Here is a 19,698-nt window from a genome sequence, read left to right on the forward strand (position 1 = left end):
GATCACTAAAGCAGTACACGAGTTGCTATGCTATCGTACCGCTGTTCTGCAGTGATTGGTTGTGATCAGAAATGTGCGAGCTAAGCAGACAGTGGAAGCAGATTGAACAGGAGCTTGTGGACATAACTGGGAAATGCAGAATGAGGAAATGTGCTGGGTTGTGGGGACGAAGCAAGAGAGGGGTTTTTTTAGGGTGCTCACTCACAGTACTGGTACAAGGTTGAAGGGTTCCTATTTCTGGATATCATTCCCATGTAAAGAGCCACTGATGGCCTGGAATGTCAGACTTGGTCAGGATGCTGCTGACACTCAGAGCACAGAGCAGACTCCGGATCATAGGCTGACGTACAGGTGAGAATAAGAGGAATACATAACTCTACATTCTTGAGGGTGGTAAGTGCTGCCTTTACCAGGGATAGTCACCCTGTAAGTGAAGTGAAATAATCCGGCTGAAGCAACACACACAAACTACTGGTCCTGATGAAGAGTCTTGACCCGGGATGTTGACTGTTTACTTTTTTCCATAGATGCTGCCCAGCCTACTGATGGATTGTGTGTGTTGCTTGCATTTTTCAGCAAACCATCTGCAGATTTTCTCATATTAATCAAGCTGAAGATCAGTGGAGGGAAGAGACCTGAAACTGTAATTTACAATAAACTGATTAACAATGTGTACCACTGGGAGGGGGAAAGTGCACAAACTTTTATCTCAGAATCCCATGGGGAGATGGAAATCCATCCTGTGCAGTGAATTGTAGACAAGCTGTGATGGGGATAGAATACCTGATTATACCCTCCAGGGCATGAACCAAGGACACTATCCTCTCTCTGATCTTTGGGAACAAGATATCAATTTCAAGTAGTTCTGTATTAAACCACAGCTGGTCCTTGGGGGCCTGTAACTGGTTGGTTTTTCCCCAACCAGTTCGGCGGGGGGGGGAGACAATATTTCACCCACACCCCTGCAGCATTTTGGTTAGTGTCTGCGGAGGATGGTCCAGCACAGTAGCCTGCAAATTTAACTGCATTCTAGAATAAGAAGTTCACATCAGTGAAGATCACTGTGAAGGTCAGAGGAGATGTGTGGGGCAAGTTGGTTTCACAGTGGTAGGTACCTGGAATGAGTTGCTTGGGCTAGAGGCATTTTAGAGCAACATAAATGGAAGGGTATGGACAATGTGCAGACAGAATGGATTATTTAGACTAGTTTAATTAGTTCAGCACATCGTTGTGATACTGTTCTATGTCCTAAAGGTTAAAAGATAAAGATCTGCTTTAATTAGTGCATCACATCAGAACATACACTGAAATGCATCATTTGCATCAAGGATGTGCTGCTGGCAGCCCTGGGTCGCCATGCTTCTGGCACCAACATAGCAAGCCTAACCCTTACTAACCCTAAACTGTACATCTTTGGAACGTGGGAGGAAACCACAGCAGCCAGAGGAAACTCACATGGTTGCAGGAAAGAACGTACAAACAGCAGTGGAAATCGAACCTCAATCTTAACAGTTGGTACTGCAAAGCATAATGCTAACCACTATATTGCCATGTTTAAACAAATGAATTGTCATAAAAACCTCAGGTCCACTCACTGGCTCACTTAATATTTCTCTTATTTCTTTTCAAGGTGGATGACGTTCTGTCATAGATCCTGATCTCGAGCTACATTCAAACTTTAGTTCTTTATAGCAATGGGACCTGTTCATGTGGCTCACCGACTGGCTATTTCTTGTTAACCCAAGGACGCAGCCGAGAAGACAAGAGCGCCTTCAGGGTTCCAAGACTTTGCAGCCTTGGGGATGAGCCGATTCAAAGTTAAGTGAAGCATTGCAGGAGAACATGGAACATCAGGAACAACAAATCAACTGTCAGAGACTCTGTACTCAGGAAATCGCACTCTCTCTATCTCGTTGGCGGGATTTTATCTCCCGTTGCTAAGTGACGTGTGTGTGTGTGTGTGTGTGTCTGTGTGTGTGTGAGTGAGTGAGTGAGAGAGAGAGAGAGAGAGAGAGAGAGAGAGAAAAGGGGTGAGGGAGGGAGTGCGCACCTCTGGTATGTTGAATTGTTGGGTGAATATTTATTTTTTTTTGTATTGCAGATCATTTCTCTTGTTGGCTTTCCTATTGCTTGCTTGGTGGGGGGATGCTGTTTTGCTGCAGTAAGTGGGGGAACGTGGATGCTTTGCCATTGCTTGTGTGTGGGAGGGAGTGAGTAGGGGGGTTCCTGAGTTCTTTTTTTTTACTGTCACTTATTTTTGGGGGAACTCTTCTGTGTTAATGGATGTCTGCAAAGAACAAGAATTTCAGTTTGTATATTGTATACATTCTCTGCTACGAAATGAGCCTCAGGACTTGCACCACCAGGTTCAAGAACAGTTATTACCCCTCAGCCATCAGGCTCTGGAACAAAAGAGGATAACTACACTTATCTATTGAGATATTCCCCACAAGAAATGATTTCACTTTAAGGACTCTTTATCTTATTATTTCATGCTCTTGTTATTTATTGCTATTTATTTAAATTTGTATTTGCACAGTTTGTCTTCCACGCTCTTAGTCTTTCATTGATCCTTTTTACAGTTACTATTCTACAGATCTGTTGAGTATGCCCGCAAGAAATTTAATCTCAGGATTGTATGCGGTGACATCTATGTATTCTGAGAATGAAATTTACTTTGAACTTTAAGATGAAATGAACTCTCAAAATGTATTTATCTTGTTGATTTGAATTTTTATGACTAAACAGAATTTGGGGCATGGAAGCAGAATTTATCACTGATGGTCTGGTATTAAAAAGGTTAAGTGAACCTCTCAAAATGTAACATAAATGTGCAGATTCTGCTTCACTTAGAAGAGTTGATTAATGTTCGGTTTAATAAGGAGTTTTAGCCACTTGCAATGAAAACCAGCTTTGGTCTTAAGTGCAAGGGGAAATCGCCATCTGCTGGCATACTGATATATATTGCTTTTTTGCAGTTACATTGAGAGGTGGCTGCTACTGTTGTTCAGATTTATTTCCTTATTACACGTACATGGAAACAGGCAGTGAAATGTGCCATTTGTGTTAACAACAAACACACTCAAGGATGTCCTGGGGGTAGCCCACAAGTGTCGCCACACATTCTGGCATCAAAGTTCAGCAGAACAACACAAAACACAACCAAACAGAATATACCAAGCAACAAAACAACAGCAGTAAGCCACGTCCCATTCCTTTCTCTTTCACACACACACACGCCCTAATGAGAAGACTTCAGGGTCAGAAGATGCTGCATTCATGATATACTCTGTGCTCTGAGAATGTAATCTGGGCACCGAGACAGCTGATTCTAGCCCTGCACTACAGCAGAAGAGGGCACTGGGCTGACAGGGTCGGGATTCACACTTGACAGAAATTACAAAGGGAATCCACATGATTTACGAGGACGTTGCTGGGACTTGAAGACCTGAGTTATAAGGACAGGTTTAATAGGTTAGGAGCGCAGGAGAACGAGAGGAGATTTGATGGAAGCACTTAATCAAAATTCGGAGGGAATTAGATAAGGTAACTGGAAGCAGGCCTTTTCCACTGAGGCTGGGTCAGGTTAGAACTAGAGGTCATAGACTAAGGTTGAAAGATCAAATACTTAAAGGGAACGCAAGGGGAAACCTCTCCACTCAGAGGGTGATGCGAGTGTGAATCGAGCTGCCAGAAGAAGTGATAGAAGTGATACATTTAAAAGAGGTCTGGACAGGTACGTGGATGAAAGGAGCACGGAGGGTTTATGGTCAATTGGATGATGCAGAATGACAGTTTAGCACAGACTAAATGGGTTGAAAGAACTATTACTGTGCTGCAGTACTCTGGGACTAGAACTTCAGAGGGGAGCTCCAAGACCAGAGGAACACATGGTATTACATCAAAATGTATCCTTATAATGAATGCTCATGAATGCTCACCTAGTCACACCATTGAAACCCTCTCCATAATGATCGTGAACGTGTACCCAACTGGTCACATTACTGAAACCCCTCTCCACAATGATAGTGAACGTGTACCCACCTGGTCACGTTGCCAAAACCCCTCTCCACAATCACCATGAATGTGTACCCAACTGGTGACACCGCCGAGACACCTCTCCACAATGATCGCAAACGTGGACCCACCTTGTCACCCCATCTAAACTCCTCTCCACAATGATCGTGAACGTGGACCCACCTGGTTACACTACTGAAACCCTCTCCACAATGAACACGAACATGTACCCACCTGGTCACACCGCCAAAACCCCTCTCCACAATGAATGTGGTGATTCTGTCCTTCACTTCGCCGCTCCTCTCATTTTGCATGGGTACCTTTGCAAAGACGGTGAAGATATCGGCCAGCCCACCATTACTGCCAGAATAGACAGACCTGGTTACAGTATGTTGCTCACTCTCACAGATCAGAGCTAAGCCAATGTTCTTTAATAGCTACAGACTCAGGGATAGGGTACCTTATCTATTGACAGCACTCTCGAGAGAACACGTTGGGAGAGATTCAAGTGCCAATGCCCCCCTGTTAATGCAGTGTCAATAGGTCACTACACACATTCTAATTTAACAGAGAAATCTCTCAGCAAGTAAAAAGTAAGACAGTGGCTATGAATTACACAGAGACAGAAGGTGCAGGTCCACCTGCAGTACACCACACACACCCTCTGTTAGCTCCGTGAATGGTACTCATAGTGTGCACTAACTGCCAATTAAATTCACCACCAGGAAGCTGAACGTTGCCAAGTGACAATGCAGTAATTAAATTAACGCCAGCCAGTCTGCAACAAGAACAATGCAAACTGTTCAACCGCGTGCCTACAGGCTCTACATTCTGCTGAGAAATTTCTTCACAGAATTTAAATGCAAATACCATTATTTTCATACATTTTGTTTTTTTCTCCCCCTTCAATCCAGGTTTCCCGTTTCTCCTTCTTTCCCACTTGACTGTAATCCACCAATTTCCCTTCCCCATCATGCAGTGGTTGAGCCCTTCAACCATCAGGCTCCTGAACCAGTGTGGATAACTTCACTCACCTCAATTCTGAACAGGTTCCACAACCTATGGACTCACTTTCATGAACTCTATAACTAACGCTCTCAGTAGTAGTATTTATGTATGCACGTATTTATCTATTTTCCAGAGTTAGTCTTTTTTTGCATATTGGCTGTTTGCTAGTAACTTTTCATTGACTCTATTGTATTTCTTTGTTCTACTATGAATATCTGCAAGAAAATGAATCTCAAGGTCGTATAGACATACTTTGATAATAAATTTACTTTGAACTTTGAAGGCCTCTGCTTCCTCAATCCCCTCAAGTGTGCTGTATAGTCATTGCTATGTGTTGTCCTCTGGAGCTCATTCCACAGTGGTTGGTCAATGGACTGAACTGTGGAGGCTGTGTATAATACACTGACACAAGTGAACAGTAGGGTACCGAGGAGTATGGTGGTACACAGGCTTCTGGGAATACAGATCCATAATTCCTTGAAAGTGGCATCACAGATAGACAGGTAACCTTTGGCACATTGGCCTTCACAAATCAGAGTATTGAGACCTGTCCTGATGAAGGGTCTTGGTTGAAATGTTGACTGTTTACTTCCCTTCATGGATTTTGCCTGACCTGCTGATTTCTTCCAGCATTTTTTGTGCATTGATCTCAACTTCCTGTGTCTGTTGAATCTCTTGTGTTTCGATGTTCAGATGTTATGTTGAAGTTGTATGAACTTTGGTGAGGTTAAATTTGGAGTATATTGTGCACATCTGGTCACCCACCTACAGGAAAGATATCAATGAGATTGAAAGAGTACAGAAAAAATTTACAAGGATGTTGCTGATTCTTGAGGACCCAAGTTATTGGGAAAGTTTGAATAGTTTAGGACTTTATTCCCTGGAGCGTAGGAGAATCAGGAGAGATTTGATGCAGGTATGGGGTATATAGAGTAAATCTAAGTAGGCTTTTTTCCACTGATTAGAACTAAATGTCATGGGTTAAGGGTGAAAGGTGAAACTTTTAAGGGGAACCTGTGGGGGAACTTCTTCACTCAGAGGGTGGTGAGAGTGTGAAAATGAGTAAATGAAATTAAAGCAGATGGGCAAAATAATTGGCATGATGCGATGGACTTAACGGGCCATTTCTGTGCAGTACCACCCTAGGACTCATATAACACATAGTTATAACTATGAGGACAAGCTGCAAGATACCACCCTGGTGCCAATGTTGCTCTCTCACCTCACAACTGCAGCGTCCACTCTACCCACTGATTCACTAAATAGAGGAAATACTGTTCACCAGAAACCCAATTTCCCTCGGGATCAATAAAGTATATCTATCTATCTACCTCACAGCACCTCGAGCCTTCCTTGCTGTGCAGGGTCACAGAATCATAAAACACTGCAGCAGAGAAACAGGCCCTTTGGCCCATCTAGTCCATGTGGAACTGATATTCTGTTTAGTCCTATCAACCTGCACCTGGACCATTGCCCTCCATACCCCTCCCATCCATGTACCTACCCAAACTTCTCTTAAGTGTTGAAATCAAACCCACATCCACCACTTCCACTGGCATCTTGTTCCACATTCTCACCACCATTTGAGTGAAGAAGTTCCCCCTCAAGTTCTCCTTAAACATTTCACCTTTCATCCTTAACCCATGATCTCTAATTCTAGTCTCAACCAACCTCAGTGGCAAAGACCTGCTTGCGTTTACTCAATCTGTACCCCTCAAGATATGCCTGAGGACTTTAGGGATGCCATAATTGTTCCACTGTTCAAGGGCTCACTGCGGCAACTTCCAGGGCATCTCTCTCCTGTCTGGCGGGGAGAACCTTAACTTGCATTATCCTCAACTGCTTGATCGCCAACATATCAGAGGCAAACCTCCCTGAGGCACAATGTGGCTTTCAACCAGGTCATAGTACTATTGACATGGTTTTCACCATTCATCAGATTCAAGAAGAGCGTACTGAACAGAATTTGCAACTACTTGCCGTCTTTGTGGATCTAACCAAAGCCTTTGATATGGTCGATGGGGAGTTCCTGTGGCAAGTGCTGTCAAGATTTGGGTGCCCATGCAGTTTCATCAATCTCACCTACTTCTTCCACCATGAAATGAGTCGACTTGCTCTGTCAAATGGGGAGACTTCGATGTCATTCAGTATTTCGAATGGTGTGAAGCAAGGATGCGTACTGGCGCCAGTACTGTTTAATCTGTTCCTCATGTTCGTACTATACCACACATTTAGCAGTGTATAATGTGGGACATACATGGAGTATGGGATGGACTGATCACTTTTTGACTTGGGTCGCTTGAGGGCCCATTCAAAAACAATCAGTAATCTCATTCGAGAAGCCCTATATGCTGATGATTGTACCCTTATGGCCTACACAGAAGCCTATCTTTAGCTGCGTGTCAATAGATTTGCAGAAGCCACTAGTCTGTTCAGCTTCACCATCAGCTTACAAAGGACTGAAGTCCTGTCCCAACCCAGTCCAATGTCTACTGCCCCTGCCCCATCCATATGTATCGAAGGTACTCAGAACAGTGGAGGAATTCAAATACTTCAGAAGTGTTTTTTCTAGTGATGGCTCCCTAGATAAAGAAATCAGTGCCAGGATTTGTGAGGCCAGCCAAGCCCCCAGGTGCTTACGTTCATGTGTGATGAACCAACATAACATCTGAAAAGCCACGAAACTCAAGGTGTACAGTCATCCTTGGCAGTCCATTATACGACTGTGCAACCTGGACCATATACAGAAGGAACCTTAAAATGCTGGAACCCTTCCATACACGTAGCCTGTGATCAATCTTGGGGATCCGTTGGCAGGACCGTGTCACCAACCTAGAAGTCCTTGAAAGAGCAGAGAGCACAAGCATAGAAGCAATGATCCTGCAAGCTCAGCTTTGCTGGACAGTGTAGCTTAGGTGCATGGAGGACTTCAGAGTACTCAAACAATTGCTATCTGGCAACCTGTCGCAAGGAAGAAAAGACAAGGGGTGACTTCGTAAGAGGTTACAGGACTGAGTAAATGCCAACCTTGCACATGCTGACATTGCACCTGAGCAGCTCGAGTGGAGTGCTCGGGAATGGATGGCATGTCCTGGTAATAATAGCCTCCAACAACTCCAAGAATAGTCGCCATGCAGATCTAGTCGCTGCTCGAAAGAGGAGAAAAATGGCCACATCAGTAGCTCCAACCATGCTGGATGGTTTACCTGTCCTTACTGTCAACATTCATGCCTTTACAGAATCTGACTGCAGAACCACCTCACAATGCACAATTGATGAGCTGCACAGACAAACACTATCGTGGGAAATGACAGACAATCAACACCCCTCATGATGTTGCACTGGAAACATGTACCTTAATCTCATTTGCACTTCCCATCACAAACAAAAGAAAATGCTGGAAATCTGAGCAACACCCTTCAGCAGCCTGAAACGTCGACCGTACTTTTCCCCTCCACAGATGCTGCCTGGCTTGCTGAGTTCTTCCAGAATTTTTTGTGTGTTGCACTTCCTACCATATCTTTTAAGACACTGGAAAGCCTGAGCAGTGAATCCAGACATGAAATGGAACTGCTGTTTGTGAGACAGAGCCTGCCTCTTCCACCCATAAGACATAGGAGCAGAATTAGGCCATTCAGCCCATTGAGTCTGCTTCACTGTTTCATCATGGCTGATCCCGGATCCTACTCAACCCCATACACACACCCACGCATAGAGAGTGCCACACCCACCACCGGCCAGACCCCAGTACCTGATCCAGATTTTGCCCCCATTCAGGGTGTAGTACTTTCCACAATCACTTTTGATAGCAGTGGTCTTGATGGACGCTGCGTCGGACCCACTCGCTGGTTCCGTAAGACAGAAGGCAGCAATAGTTTCACCTGGACACAAATTACTTGCATTTATATAACACCTTGCATTACTGCATGATGTCCCAAAATATTTCACTGCTAACAGACACTCTTTGGAGCAATGTAGGAAATCATACAGGCAATCTGTGCATAGTCAGGTCCCAGAATTAACATCACGAGAATGTTGGTGACACTGGCTCAGTGCTAAATGCTGACTCTAGCACAGCAGAAAAAATATAATCCTGTTACTCTTGAAAAAAATAATCTTGGAATTTTTATAACACCATCCCATTAGGCAGAAAGGGCCTTGGTTTAACAGTGCATTCAAAAGACAGCACATCCAACCATGCAGCATTCCCCGAGTACAGTCCTGTAGAGGGCGAACTTTCCCAGGGCAGGGACAGATAACGTCCCATCACACACACCTGGGGTCAGACACAGAGTGAAGCTCTCTCTACACTGTTGCATCACACATTTCAGGGCAAGGACAGTATGGGTTGGATATAGCAAAATTCCTTATACCTGGACCCTGATTCACATCCAACCCTAGATGTTTTTGGATGAACACAAGCATATCCTCTTTTGACTGTTGGATTAATATCATGAATATCAGGGAAAGGAAAACAAGGGTGGGAGGGGTCTAAGTAGCTCTTCAATCGGTAAGAGTGTCAATGGGGAAATAGCAAGGGCTTGCTTGATAGAAACTGCAACTATCACAAGAAATTTTAATTTCTTAGCAAGGTTATCATAGAAGAATTTAAGGAATGCATCAGGAATCTCTTTTTAGGCAAGTTCATTGCCCAGCCTATGTAGGAGTGGGCTTTTTAGATTTGGTCCTGTATAATTAAGAAGTATTAATGAGGAATCTTGAGGTTTAAGGGAGAAGTAAGCATTTTATGATAGAATTCCAAGTGGATTTTGAGGGTGAACACCATACATCCATAACCAGTGGTTTCAGCTTAAAAGGGGACAAAATTTAATGCATTGAGGGAGGAGCTGTCCAAGGTGGGCTGCGTAAACGAACCAAGGGTCAGATCAGTAGAGGCATAGTGGCAGATGTTCACACAGCAGGTAGCCTACAATACTCAGAAAGAGTTTATCCCCATCAGATGAAGGGATTTCACGAGAAAGAGGCACAATTTATAGTTAACAGAAGAGGTCAAGGCTAATGTTAAATTGGAAAGAAGTGAGAAGATAAATTTTGAGAGAAAACTAGCATATAGTACAAAAACGAACAGTAAAAGACTATGGATATACAAATAGCAACAAGGTAGCAAAGGCAAATAGGACCTCCTGTGAATGAGGCTGGTGAATTAATAACAGTAAATATGTTGAATAAATACTTTTCAACAGCAGAATATATTACTAATTAAAATCTCTACAATATCAGACAGGGTAATTTCAAATAACATGGTAGAACATGGACACAGCACCAACTGCCTTTTGATCTGCCAGAGTAGCAGCCTGTGTTTTATCGCTGTATCTATGTTTGTGGATTTGGACTACGGACTTTTTCAGTCTTACAGTTTTTATATTCTGTGTTTTTGCCTGTTCTTTCTTTTTTTTTATGTAGGGTTTGGGGTCAATGTTTTAGTTGCATTTTGTGTGGGGGAGGGATGTGTGGGGTTGATAATCTTGTGTTCCTTTCTGTTGTGGGGGTGGATTTGCTGTTTCTCTTTGTACAGACTCACATGTTTTTCTTTGTTTCATGGCTATCTGGAGAAGACAAATCTCAGAGTTGTACATGGCATACATACTTAGATAATAAATGAACCTTTGAGAACATACAAAACCTCAATTAGGAAGGATAAAGTATTAGAGCAACTCAGGGGGTTCAGAATTACATTTATTATGACTGACATGAAATTTGTTGTTCTGCGACAGCAGTACAATGCAATACATAAAAAAGTTGCTAAAAGATACAATGAGAAATATAAAATGACTAATAAGTAATGCATAAAGGTGGACAAGTCATCAGGAGCTGACGGACTGCATATTAGGATTTTAGAGAAAGTTGTTGCAGGGACAACAGACCATTGTTTTAAATTTTTTATAATCTGCAAAATGCCAGGAAGGCATGGATTGACAACAGCCAATGTAACTCCTCTGTTCAAAAAGGAAAAAGGCAGAGAACGACAGGTCATGTAGTTTAATGGCTATTCTTGGCAAGATCCCCATGTTAATAATTAAAGAGGAAATGGCTAATCATTTAAGACAGGTGAACATAATTATACCCAGTCAACATAGTTTTATGGAATCACCTTTCACAAACTTGCTCAAGTTCTTTGAGGATGTAACAGGGAGGTTTGATAGAGGGGAACACACAGAAAATGCTGGAGGAACTCAGTGGGCCAGGAAGAGTATATAGTTGAGGCCAAGACCCTTCAGCATGACTGGAAAGGAAGAGGAGAAGTCAGAATAAGAATGTGGCGGAGGGGAGGAGAGGAAGAAATACAAAATGGCAGGCAATAGGAGAAACTGGGAGAAGGGGAGGGGTGAAGTAAAGATCTGGGAAGTTGATTGGTGAAAGAGATAAAGGGCTGAAGAAGGGGGAAATCTGACAGGAAAGGACAGAAAATCATGGGGAAAAAAGGGAAGGAGGACGAGCACCAGAGGGAGGTGATGGGCAGGTAAGTAGATAAGGTGAGAAAAGGAAATGGGAATGGAGAATGGTGAAGGTGAGGAACAATTACTGGAAGTCTGAGAAATCTATATTCATGCCATCAGATTGGAGGCTACCAGGATGGAATACGAGCCGATTCTCCTCCAGTCCGAGTGTGGCCTCATCATTTAATGTGGGCAACTGGCAGGTCATGCACTTTGATATGAGAAGTAAAAGGCAGATTACTGTCGAAGTGGAGAGTGACTGAACGTGAGTGAAGTTGAAGGGTTATAGGTGTACTAGTATGTGAATCATAAAATTTAACAGCCAGGTCCAACAAATAGTTAAAACAAAGGGCATTTTGGTACTTTTGTTATAAAGAGATGGGAGTTTGGAAATAGGGTGATTTTATTCCAGTTGTACATCATGTTGGTGAGGCTACATTTGCAGTACTGGGCACAGTTTTGGTCCCTGTACGTAAAAAAAGACCAACACTGGAGGGAGTCAACAGGGTAATTCCTAGGATGAGGGGGCTGTCCTACCAAGACAGGCTAAATAATTTGGACGTCTTCCTTAGTGTTCAGAAGTATGAAGAGTGACCATGCAAACATATGAGATCCCAAGGCGTAGATGTTGGGATGTTTTCACTGGAGAGAGGAACAACAGGACATAATGACAAGGTAAGGAGAAAGTACTTTAAAACTGAAGTGTGTAGGAATTCCTACAAACAGAGGGTGGATGAAATTCTCTGCCCCAACTGCTCATGGGAGTTGGAGTGTATTTAAAGTGGAGATAGGTAAATACTTGATAGGAAGGGAGTGAATGTTTGAGGAACTGCCATACCACAATTTGCCACCCACGTAGGGATCAATTTCGATACCCAGCAGACGGTGGATGTGAAACCCTTTGAAATAAACTCGGTTCACTCCTGTGCCCACCCACCACTGCACAGTCACTCCACCCTGACCCTCTACTCACCCCTGCCCTGTTCCACTGCTCAATGTCACACACCTGTAGCCAGCTTCGGAAGGTATTTCTTCTTCTGGGCGTCATTTCCAAACAAGAGGATTCCCTTGAAGCCGATGGATTGGTGAGCACCAAGTGTGATACCCACACCCAGGTCATGCATGCCAACGATCTCAACCAGCCGAGCATACTGTAATATAACAACATTAGTGCTGAGGTGCAGGAAGACTTTACCCCTGGCTCTCTCTGCAACCTACAGCCCTATCTGGGCTCTGCCCGACCTCAGCCGCCATAGCTGATTGTGGGACTGACCTGGAAAACCCGATGAATCCCATCGTTAGGCAACATCAAGTAACAGGACAGCAGAGGCTACTCGGCCCTTCCATCCTTTTCTCTTTTTATTCCACGTAAGCAAGGTTGATCAATGCCATATTCCTGCTCTCCTCTCTCAGGCCTATTGTGTCAACAATTACAGTCAGTGGGTTTGCTCCAGGGGCTCTTTCTCGTCAAGTTCAAGTATCCTGCGACTGAGATAAACACAAGCGATGCTGGAAAGCCTGAGCAACAAACATACAAAATGCTGGAGGAACTCAACAAGTCAGGCAGCATCTATGGAGGGGAATAAACAGTCAATGTTTTGGGCTGAAACCCTTCATTAGGACTGAATGGAAGGGGGCAGAAGCCAGAATAAGGAGGAAGGGAAGGAGTTCAAGCTGGCAAGTGATAAATGAGACAAGGAAGGAAGTGAGGAGGGAGGTAGGGAGGTGGGTGGGTGGGGGAGGGGGAAGTAATAAGTGTAAGGAATAAGATAGATACTTCATTGACCCCAAAGGAAATTACAGTGTCACGGTAGCATTACAAGAACACAGAAATACAATTATTTTAAGAGAAGTAAGAAAGAATAAAAAATAAGTTAGCTCAAACAGTCTAACAGGAGGGGGTCATCACTTCCCCAGAAATAGGTTAACTCATTATAGAGCCTAATGGCCGAAGGTAGGAATGACCTCATATAGTGCTCTTTGGAGCAGCGCAGTTGTCTTAGTCTATTACCAAAAATGCTCCTCTGTTCAGCCAAGGTGGCATAGAAACATAGAAACATAGAAAATAGGTGCAGGAGTAGGCCATTCGGCCCTTCGAGCCTGCACCGCCATTTATTATGATCATGGCTGATCATCCAACTCAGAACCCAGCCTTCCCTCCATACCCCCTGACCCCTGTAGCCACAAGGGCCATATCTAACTTCCTTTTAAACATAGCTAATGAACTGGCCTCAACAGTTTGCTGTGGCAGAGAATTCCACAGATTCACCACTCTCTGTGTGAAGAAGTTTTTCCTAACCTCGGTCCTAAAAGGCTTCCCCTCTATCCTCAAACTGTGACCCCTCGTTCTAGACCTCCCCAACATCGGGAACAATCTTCCTGCATCTAGCCTGTCCAATCCCTTTAGGATCTTATACGTTTCAATCAGATCCCCCCTCAATCTTCTAAATTCCAACGAGTACAAGCCCAGTTCATCCAGTCTTTCTTCATATGAAAGACCTGCCATCCCAGGAATCAATCTGGTGAACCTTCTTTGTACTCCCTCTATGGCAAAGATGTCTTTCCTCAGATTAGGGGACCAAAACTGCACACAATACTCCAGGTGTGGTCTCACCAAGGCCTTGTACAACTGCAGTAGTACCTCCCTGCTCCTGTACTCGAATCCTCTCGCTATAAATGCCAGCATACCGTTTGCCTTTTTCACCGCCTGCTGTACCTGCATGCCCACTTTCAATGACTGGTGTATAATGACACCCAGGTCTCGTTGCACCTCCCCTTTTCCTAATCGGCCACCATTCAGATAATAATCTGTTTTCCTATTTTTGCCACCAAAGTGGATAACTTCACATTTATCCACATTAAATTGCATCTGCCATGAGTTTGCCCACTCACCCAACCTATCCAAGTCACCCTGCATCCTCTTAGCATCCTCCTCACTGCTAACACTGCCACCCAGCTTCGTGTCATCCGCAAACTTGGAGATGCTGCATTTAATTCCCTCATCCAAGTCATTAATATATATTGTAAACAACTGGGGTCCCAGCACTGAGCCTTGCGGTACCCCACTAGTCACCGCCTGCCATTCTGAAAAGGTCCCGTTTATTCCCACTCTTTGCTTCCTGTCTGCTAACCAATTCTCCACCCACACCAATACCTTACCCCCAATACCGTGTGCTTTAAGTTTGCACACTAATCTCCTATGTGGGACCTTGTCAAAAGCCTTTTGAAAATCCAAATATACCACATCCACTGGTTCTCCCCTATCCACTCTACTAGTTACATCCTCAAAAAATTCTATGAGATTCGTCAGACATGATTTTCCTTTCACAAATCCATGCTGACTTTGTCCGATCATTTCACCGCTTTCCAAATGTGCTGTTATCACATCCTTGATAACTGACTCCAGCAGTTTCCCCACCACCGACGTTAGGCTAACCGGCCTATAATTCCCCGGTTTCTCTCTCCCTCCTTTTTTAAAAAGTGGGGTTACATTAGCCACCCTCCAATCCTCAGGAACTAGTCCAGAATCTAACGAGTTTTGAAAAATTATCACTAATGCATCCACTATTTCTTGGGCCACTTCCTTAAGCACTCTGGGATGCAGACCATCTGGCCCTGGGGATTTATCTGCCTTCAATCCCTTCAATTTACCTAACACCACTTCCCTACTAACATGTATTTCGCTCAGTTCCTCCATCTCACTGGACCCTCTGTCCCTTACTATTTCTGGAAGATTATTTATGTCCTCCTTAGTGAAGACAGAACCAAAGTAATTATTCAATTGGTCTGCCATGTCCTTGCTCCCCATAATCAATTCACCTGTTTCTGTTTGCAGGGGACCTACATTTGTCTTTATCAGTCTTTTCCTTTTTACATATCTATAAAAGCTTTTACAGTCCGTTTTTATGTTCTCTGCCAGTTTTCTCTCATAATCTTTTTTCCCCTTCCTAATTAAGCCCTTTGTCCTCCTCTGCTGAACTCTGAATTTCTCCCAGTCCTCAGGTGAGCCACTTTCTCTGGCTAATTTGTATGCTACTTCTTTGGAATTGATACTATCCCTAATTTCTCTTGTCAGCCACGGGTGCACTACCTTCCTTGATTTATTCTTTTGCCAAACTGGGATGAACAATTGTTGTAGTTCATCCATGCAACCTTTAAATGCCTGCCATTGCATATCCACCGTCAATCCTTGAAGTGTCATTTGCCAGTCTATCTTAGCTAATTCATGTCTCATACCTTCAAAGTTACCCCTCTTTAAGTTCAGAACCTTTGTTTCTGAATTAACTACGTCACTCTCCATGTTAATGAAGAATTCCACCATATTATGGTCACTCTTACCCAAGGGGCCTCTCACGACAAGATCGCTAATTAACCCTTCCTCATTGCTCAAAACCCAGTCCAGAATAGCCTGCTCTCTAGTCGGTTCCTCGACATGTTGGTTCAAAAAACCATCCCGCATACATTCCAAGAAATCCTCTTCCTCAGCACCTTTACCAATTTGGTTCACCCAGTCTACATGTAGATTGAAGTCACCCATTATAACTGCTGTTCCTTTATTGCACACATTTCTAATTTCCTGTTTAATACCATCTCCGACCTCACTACTACTGTTAGGTGGCCTGTACACAACTCCCACCAGCGTCTTCTGCCCCTTAGTGTTACGCAGCTCTACCCATATCGATTCCACATCTTCCCGGCTTATGTCCTTCCTTTCTATTGCGTTAATCTCTTTTTTAACCAGCAACGCCACCCCACCTCCCCTTCCTTCGTGTCTATCCCTCCTGAATATTGAATATCCCTGAACGTTGAGCTCCCATCCCTGGTCACCCTGGAGCCATGTCTCTGTGATCCCAACTATATCATAATCATTAATAACAATCTGCACTTTCAATTCATCCACCTTATGCAGAGGGGGAGGATCATTGTCCAGAATTGCCAGGATTTTCCTAGGAGTCCTTTGTTCTACCACAGCCTCCAGTGTGTCCAGTTTGAATCCTATAACACAGCTAGCCTTTCTAATCAGTTTATTAAGCCTACTGGCATCATCCAAGTTGATGCCATTGCCCAAGCACACTGCCACATTGAAGACTGTACTGGTGACAACAGACTGGTAGAACATGTGAAGGAGAGGGCTGCACACTCCAAAGGACCTCAGTCTCCTCAGGAAGTAGAGGTGACACTTGCCCTTCTTGTACACAGCCTCTGTTTGTCATCCAGGTGCACCTCCAGATACTTGTAGATTCTCACCACATCCACGTTCTCACCATCAATAGCAACAGGGAGCAGTGCAGGCGTGGTCTTCCTGAAGTCCATCACCATCTCCTTTGTTTTACTTATGTTGAGCTGCGGATGATTCAGCTTGCACCATTTGACAAAGTCCTCCACTTTCTGATAAAGTCCTTTATTCATCCTCCTGTCCTCCCTTTGTGCATCCGACTACTGCTGAGTCATTACAGAATTTCTGCAGATGACATGACTCAGTATTGTATCTAAAGTGTGAGGTATACAGAGTAAACAAGAAGGGAGCCAGTACAGTCTCTTGTGGGGCCCCATGCCACTTATAGCCATGTCTGACACACAGCTCTGAAGCTGCACAAACCAGTCAGGTAGTCCATAATCCAGGATACAATGGAAGTGCCAAGCTTTATTGAATGGAACTTTTCACCCAGAAATGAGGGATGTTTGGTATTGAAGGCACTCACAAAATCAAAATAACACTCCACTATGCTCCTGGTAGGCAAACTGCAGGGGATCGAGGGCTGATCTGACCAGAGGTCAGTGACTGAAGAATGTGGTATCTGATAGGAGAAGAGAGTGGCCATGGAGGAAAAGGAAGGATAGGAACTAGAGGGAAGTGACAAACTAGTGATTAGACGGGGTGAAAGTAGAACCAGAATAGGGAATGGAAAAAGAGAGATGAGGGAGTGAGGGATGAATTACCCCCTCCACCTATCCTACACCAACTTATTACTTCTTCACCCCGCTCTCCCCTTCTCACTTTCTTTCTCACCTGGTGTTACTTATCACTTGCTATCCCCCCCCCTCAACCTTATTCTGGCTTCTGCCCCCTTCCTTTCCAATCCTAATGAAGGGTGTCAGCCCAAAACACAGACTGTTTTTTTCCTTCCATAGATGCTACCTGACTTGTTCCTCCAGAATATTGTGTGTATTGGTCCTGAGACTGTGAGCTCGTTTCTGTGAATGCCTGCCCTACTCCATACCCAGCCAGGATACACATCCTCCCTGCATCCACTCTGTCCAGCCCTGTCAGAATGTTGTACATTTCCGTTAAATAGTGGGGTGAGTCGAGGCCCGAGGGCACAGCCTCAGAATAGAGGGACATCAATTTAGAACAGAGATGAGGAGGAATTTCTTTAGCCAGAGGGTGCTCAACTTGTGGAATTCATTACCACAGACAGATGTGGAGGCCAAGTCATTGGGTACATATAAAGTGGAGGTTGACAGGTTCTTGATTGGCAAGGGCAAAAGTTAGCGAGAGAAGGCAAGAGAATGGGGCTGAAAGGGATAATAACTTGGCCATGATGGAATAGTGGAGCAGACTTGATGAGATGAATGCCTTATTTCTGCACCTATGTCTTATGGTCTTAAACCTCCTGTTCTTCTGCCAAACTCTGGATTGACAAAGCCTGTATTCACCAATCTCTCTTGATACAAATGAGTCTGGTTAATCTTTCCTGCACTCACTCCATGAGAAATATTTTCACATTTTAGGTAGCCAGCCTACATCTGTGGAGGGAGGTAGATTGTCAACATTTTAGGTTGAGGACCTACATCAGCTGTCCATTTTCCTACACAGATGCTGCCTGATCTATTGAGTTCTTCCTGTAGTTTGCTTTTTGCTGTAGATTCCAGCATGTGCAATCCCTTCTGCCTCTATGTCCTTTCTTGGATAAATGCATATAACCTTAGTGTAACAAGGATCCAGTGACTCAAAGTCCCATTCACCTTTTTATCTCCCTATCAGTAAATCCTTTTTCAGCTTTCTTGCTCCTGTGCCACCCAGCTTTGCTTTTACAAGTAGAACCTTGATCGAGCACAGCACGATAGCATAACCTTTAGCGTGATGCTTTACAGCACCAGCGATCGGGGTTCAATTTATGCCACTGTCTATAAGGAGTTTTCCCCACAACCGTGTGGGTTTCCTCCATCTGCTCTGGTTTCCTCCCATATTCTAATACATATGGGTTAGGGTTAGTGAGTTGTGGGCGTGACATGCTGCCTCCAGAATTATGGCTACACTTACCCCCAGTACATCCTTAGACTGTGTTGCTTGTTGACACAAATGACACATTTCAAAGTTCATGTGACAAATAAAGCTAATCTTCATTCAAGATTGAGATTGAGAGTCTTTCACCTTTAGAGGAATAAAAAATACAGAAACTAGGGAAGAAGATGGGACTGGGTGCCCACTCCTACCCATTTCATACATTCTCACATACCAGCATAGGTCATAGTAGGCAGGAGTTTAAACATGGAATGGTGAGGTAATTCCAGGAGTGCTGGCTGGCAACATGGTCAGACCTCATCCTGTTTTACCTGTGTGTTGGTAAGTCCAAGTCCCCCGAGCTCAGAGGGCACCTGGAGACCGAAAGCCCCCATCTCCTTCAGGCCTTGCATTGTACTTTCCTCCACCATCTCCAGGGAGTCATTAACTGCTGGGTTGTTGACCTCCTGCAGAAGGAAGAGATGAAGACCCATCAGAGCTCTCAGCTACAACCATCATCTGCTGTCCCTGTTTCCTCCAACTTCTCAACGCGGTGGGTTACACAACTCGGGGGATTGGGGAGGATGCTGGGCTAGAGGGGGTTACAGGGATGGTGAGGAATGACGGGGAGGTGGGGGGCTACAGAGATGGGGAAGGGCGCAAGGGCCATAGGGGTTGACAGAGACGGAAAGGGGTGTAGGATCGAGGGGCTCACAGAGGTGGGGAGGGGTGTAGGTGTCAGAGGAATGGTTAGGGATTAAGAATATATACAGTTCTGGTCACCTACCTAAATCTAGAACAATACACACACAAATTCTGAGGAACTCTACAGATGCTGTCAGATGTGCTGAGTTCCTCCGGGGGCGGGGCGCTGTGTGTGTGTGTGTGTGTGTGTGTGTGTGTGTGTGTCTGCAGCTTGAGATCTCCAGTACGCTTGGCTGGCTTTGTAGTTCTATGAGAAAGTAACACAAGCTGTGAATAATGGGGAAG

The 19,698-nt window shown here is 44.3% G+C and overlaps 1 protein-coding gene across 4 annotated transcripts in view; it reads right to left on the bottom strand.

The window, feature by feature from the left end:
- acadvl (acyl-CoA dehydrogenase very long chain) overlaps positions 1 to 19,698 on the bottom strand; it is a 130,804-nt gene that overhangs the window by 78,486 nt on the left and 32,620 nt on the right. For 3 of the 4 annotated variants that reach the window (XM_063048697.1, XM_063048695.1, XM_063048699.1), the window contains 4 exons: positions 19,041 to 19,175; positions 12,490 to 12,634; positions 8,777 to 8,906; positions 4,252 to 4,377 (listed from right to left, as the gene is read on the bottom strand). In XM_063048697.1, coding sequence (XP_062904767.1) covers positions 4,252 to 4,377; positions 8,777 to 8,906; positions 12,490 to 12,634; positions 19,041 to 19,175 — 536 coding nt within the window. The remainder of the gene's footprint in view (positions 1 to 4,251; positions 4,378 to 8,776; positions 8,907 to 12,489; positions 12,635 to 19,040; positions 19,176 to 19,698) is intronic. The other variant, XM_063048698.1, reaches the window with a different exon arrangement.

Source organism: Mobula hypostoma, chromosome 5, assembly GCF_963921235.1.
Source record: "Mobula hypostoma chromosome 5, sMobHyp1.1, whole genome shotgun sequence".
Lineage (NCBI taxonomy): Eukaryota > Metazoa > Chordata > Chondrichthyes > Myliobatiformes > Myliobatidae > Mobula > Mobula hypostoma.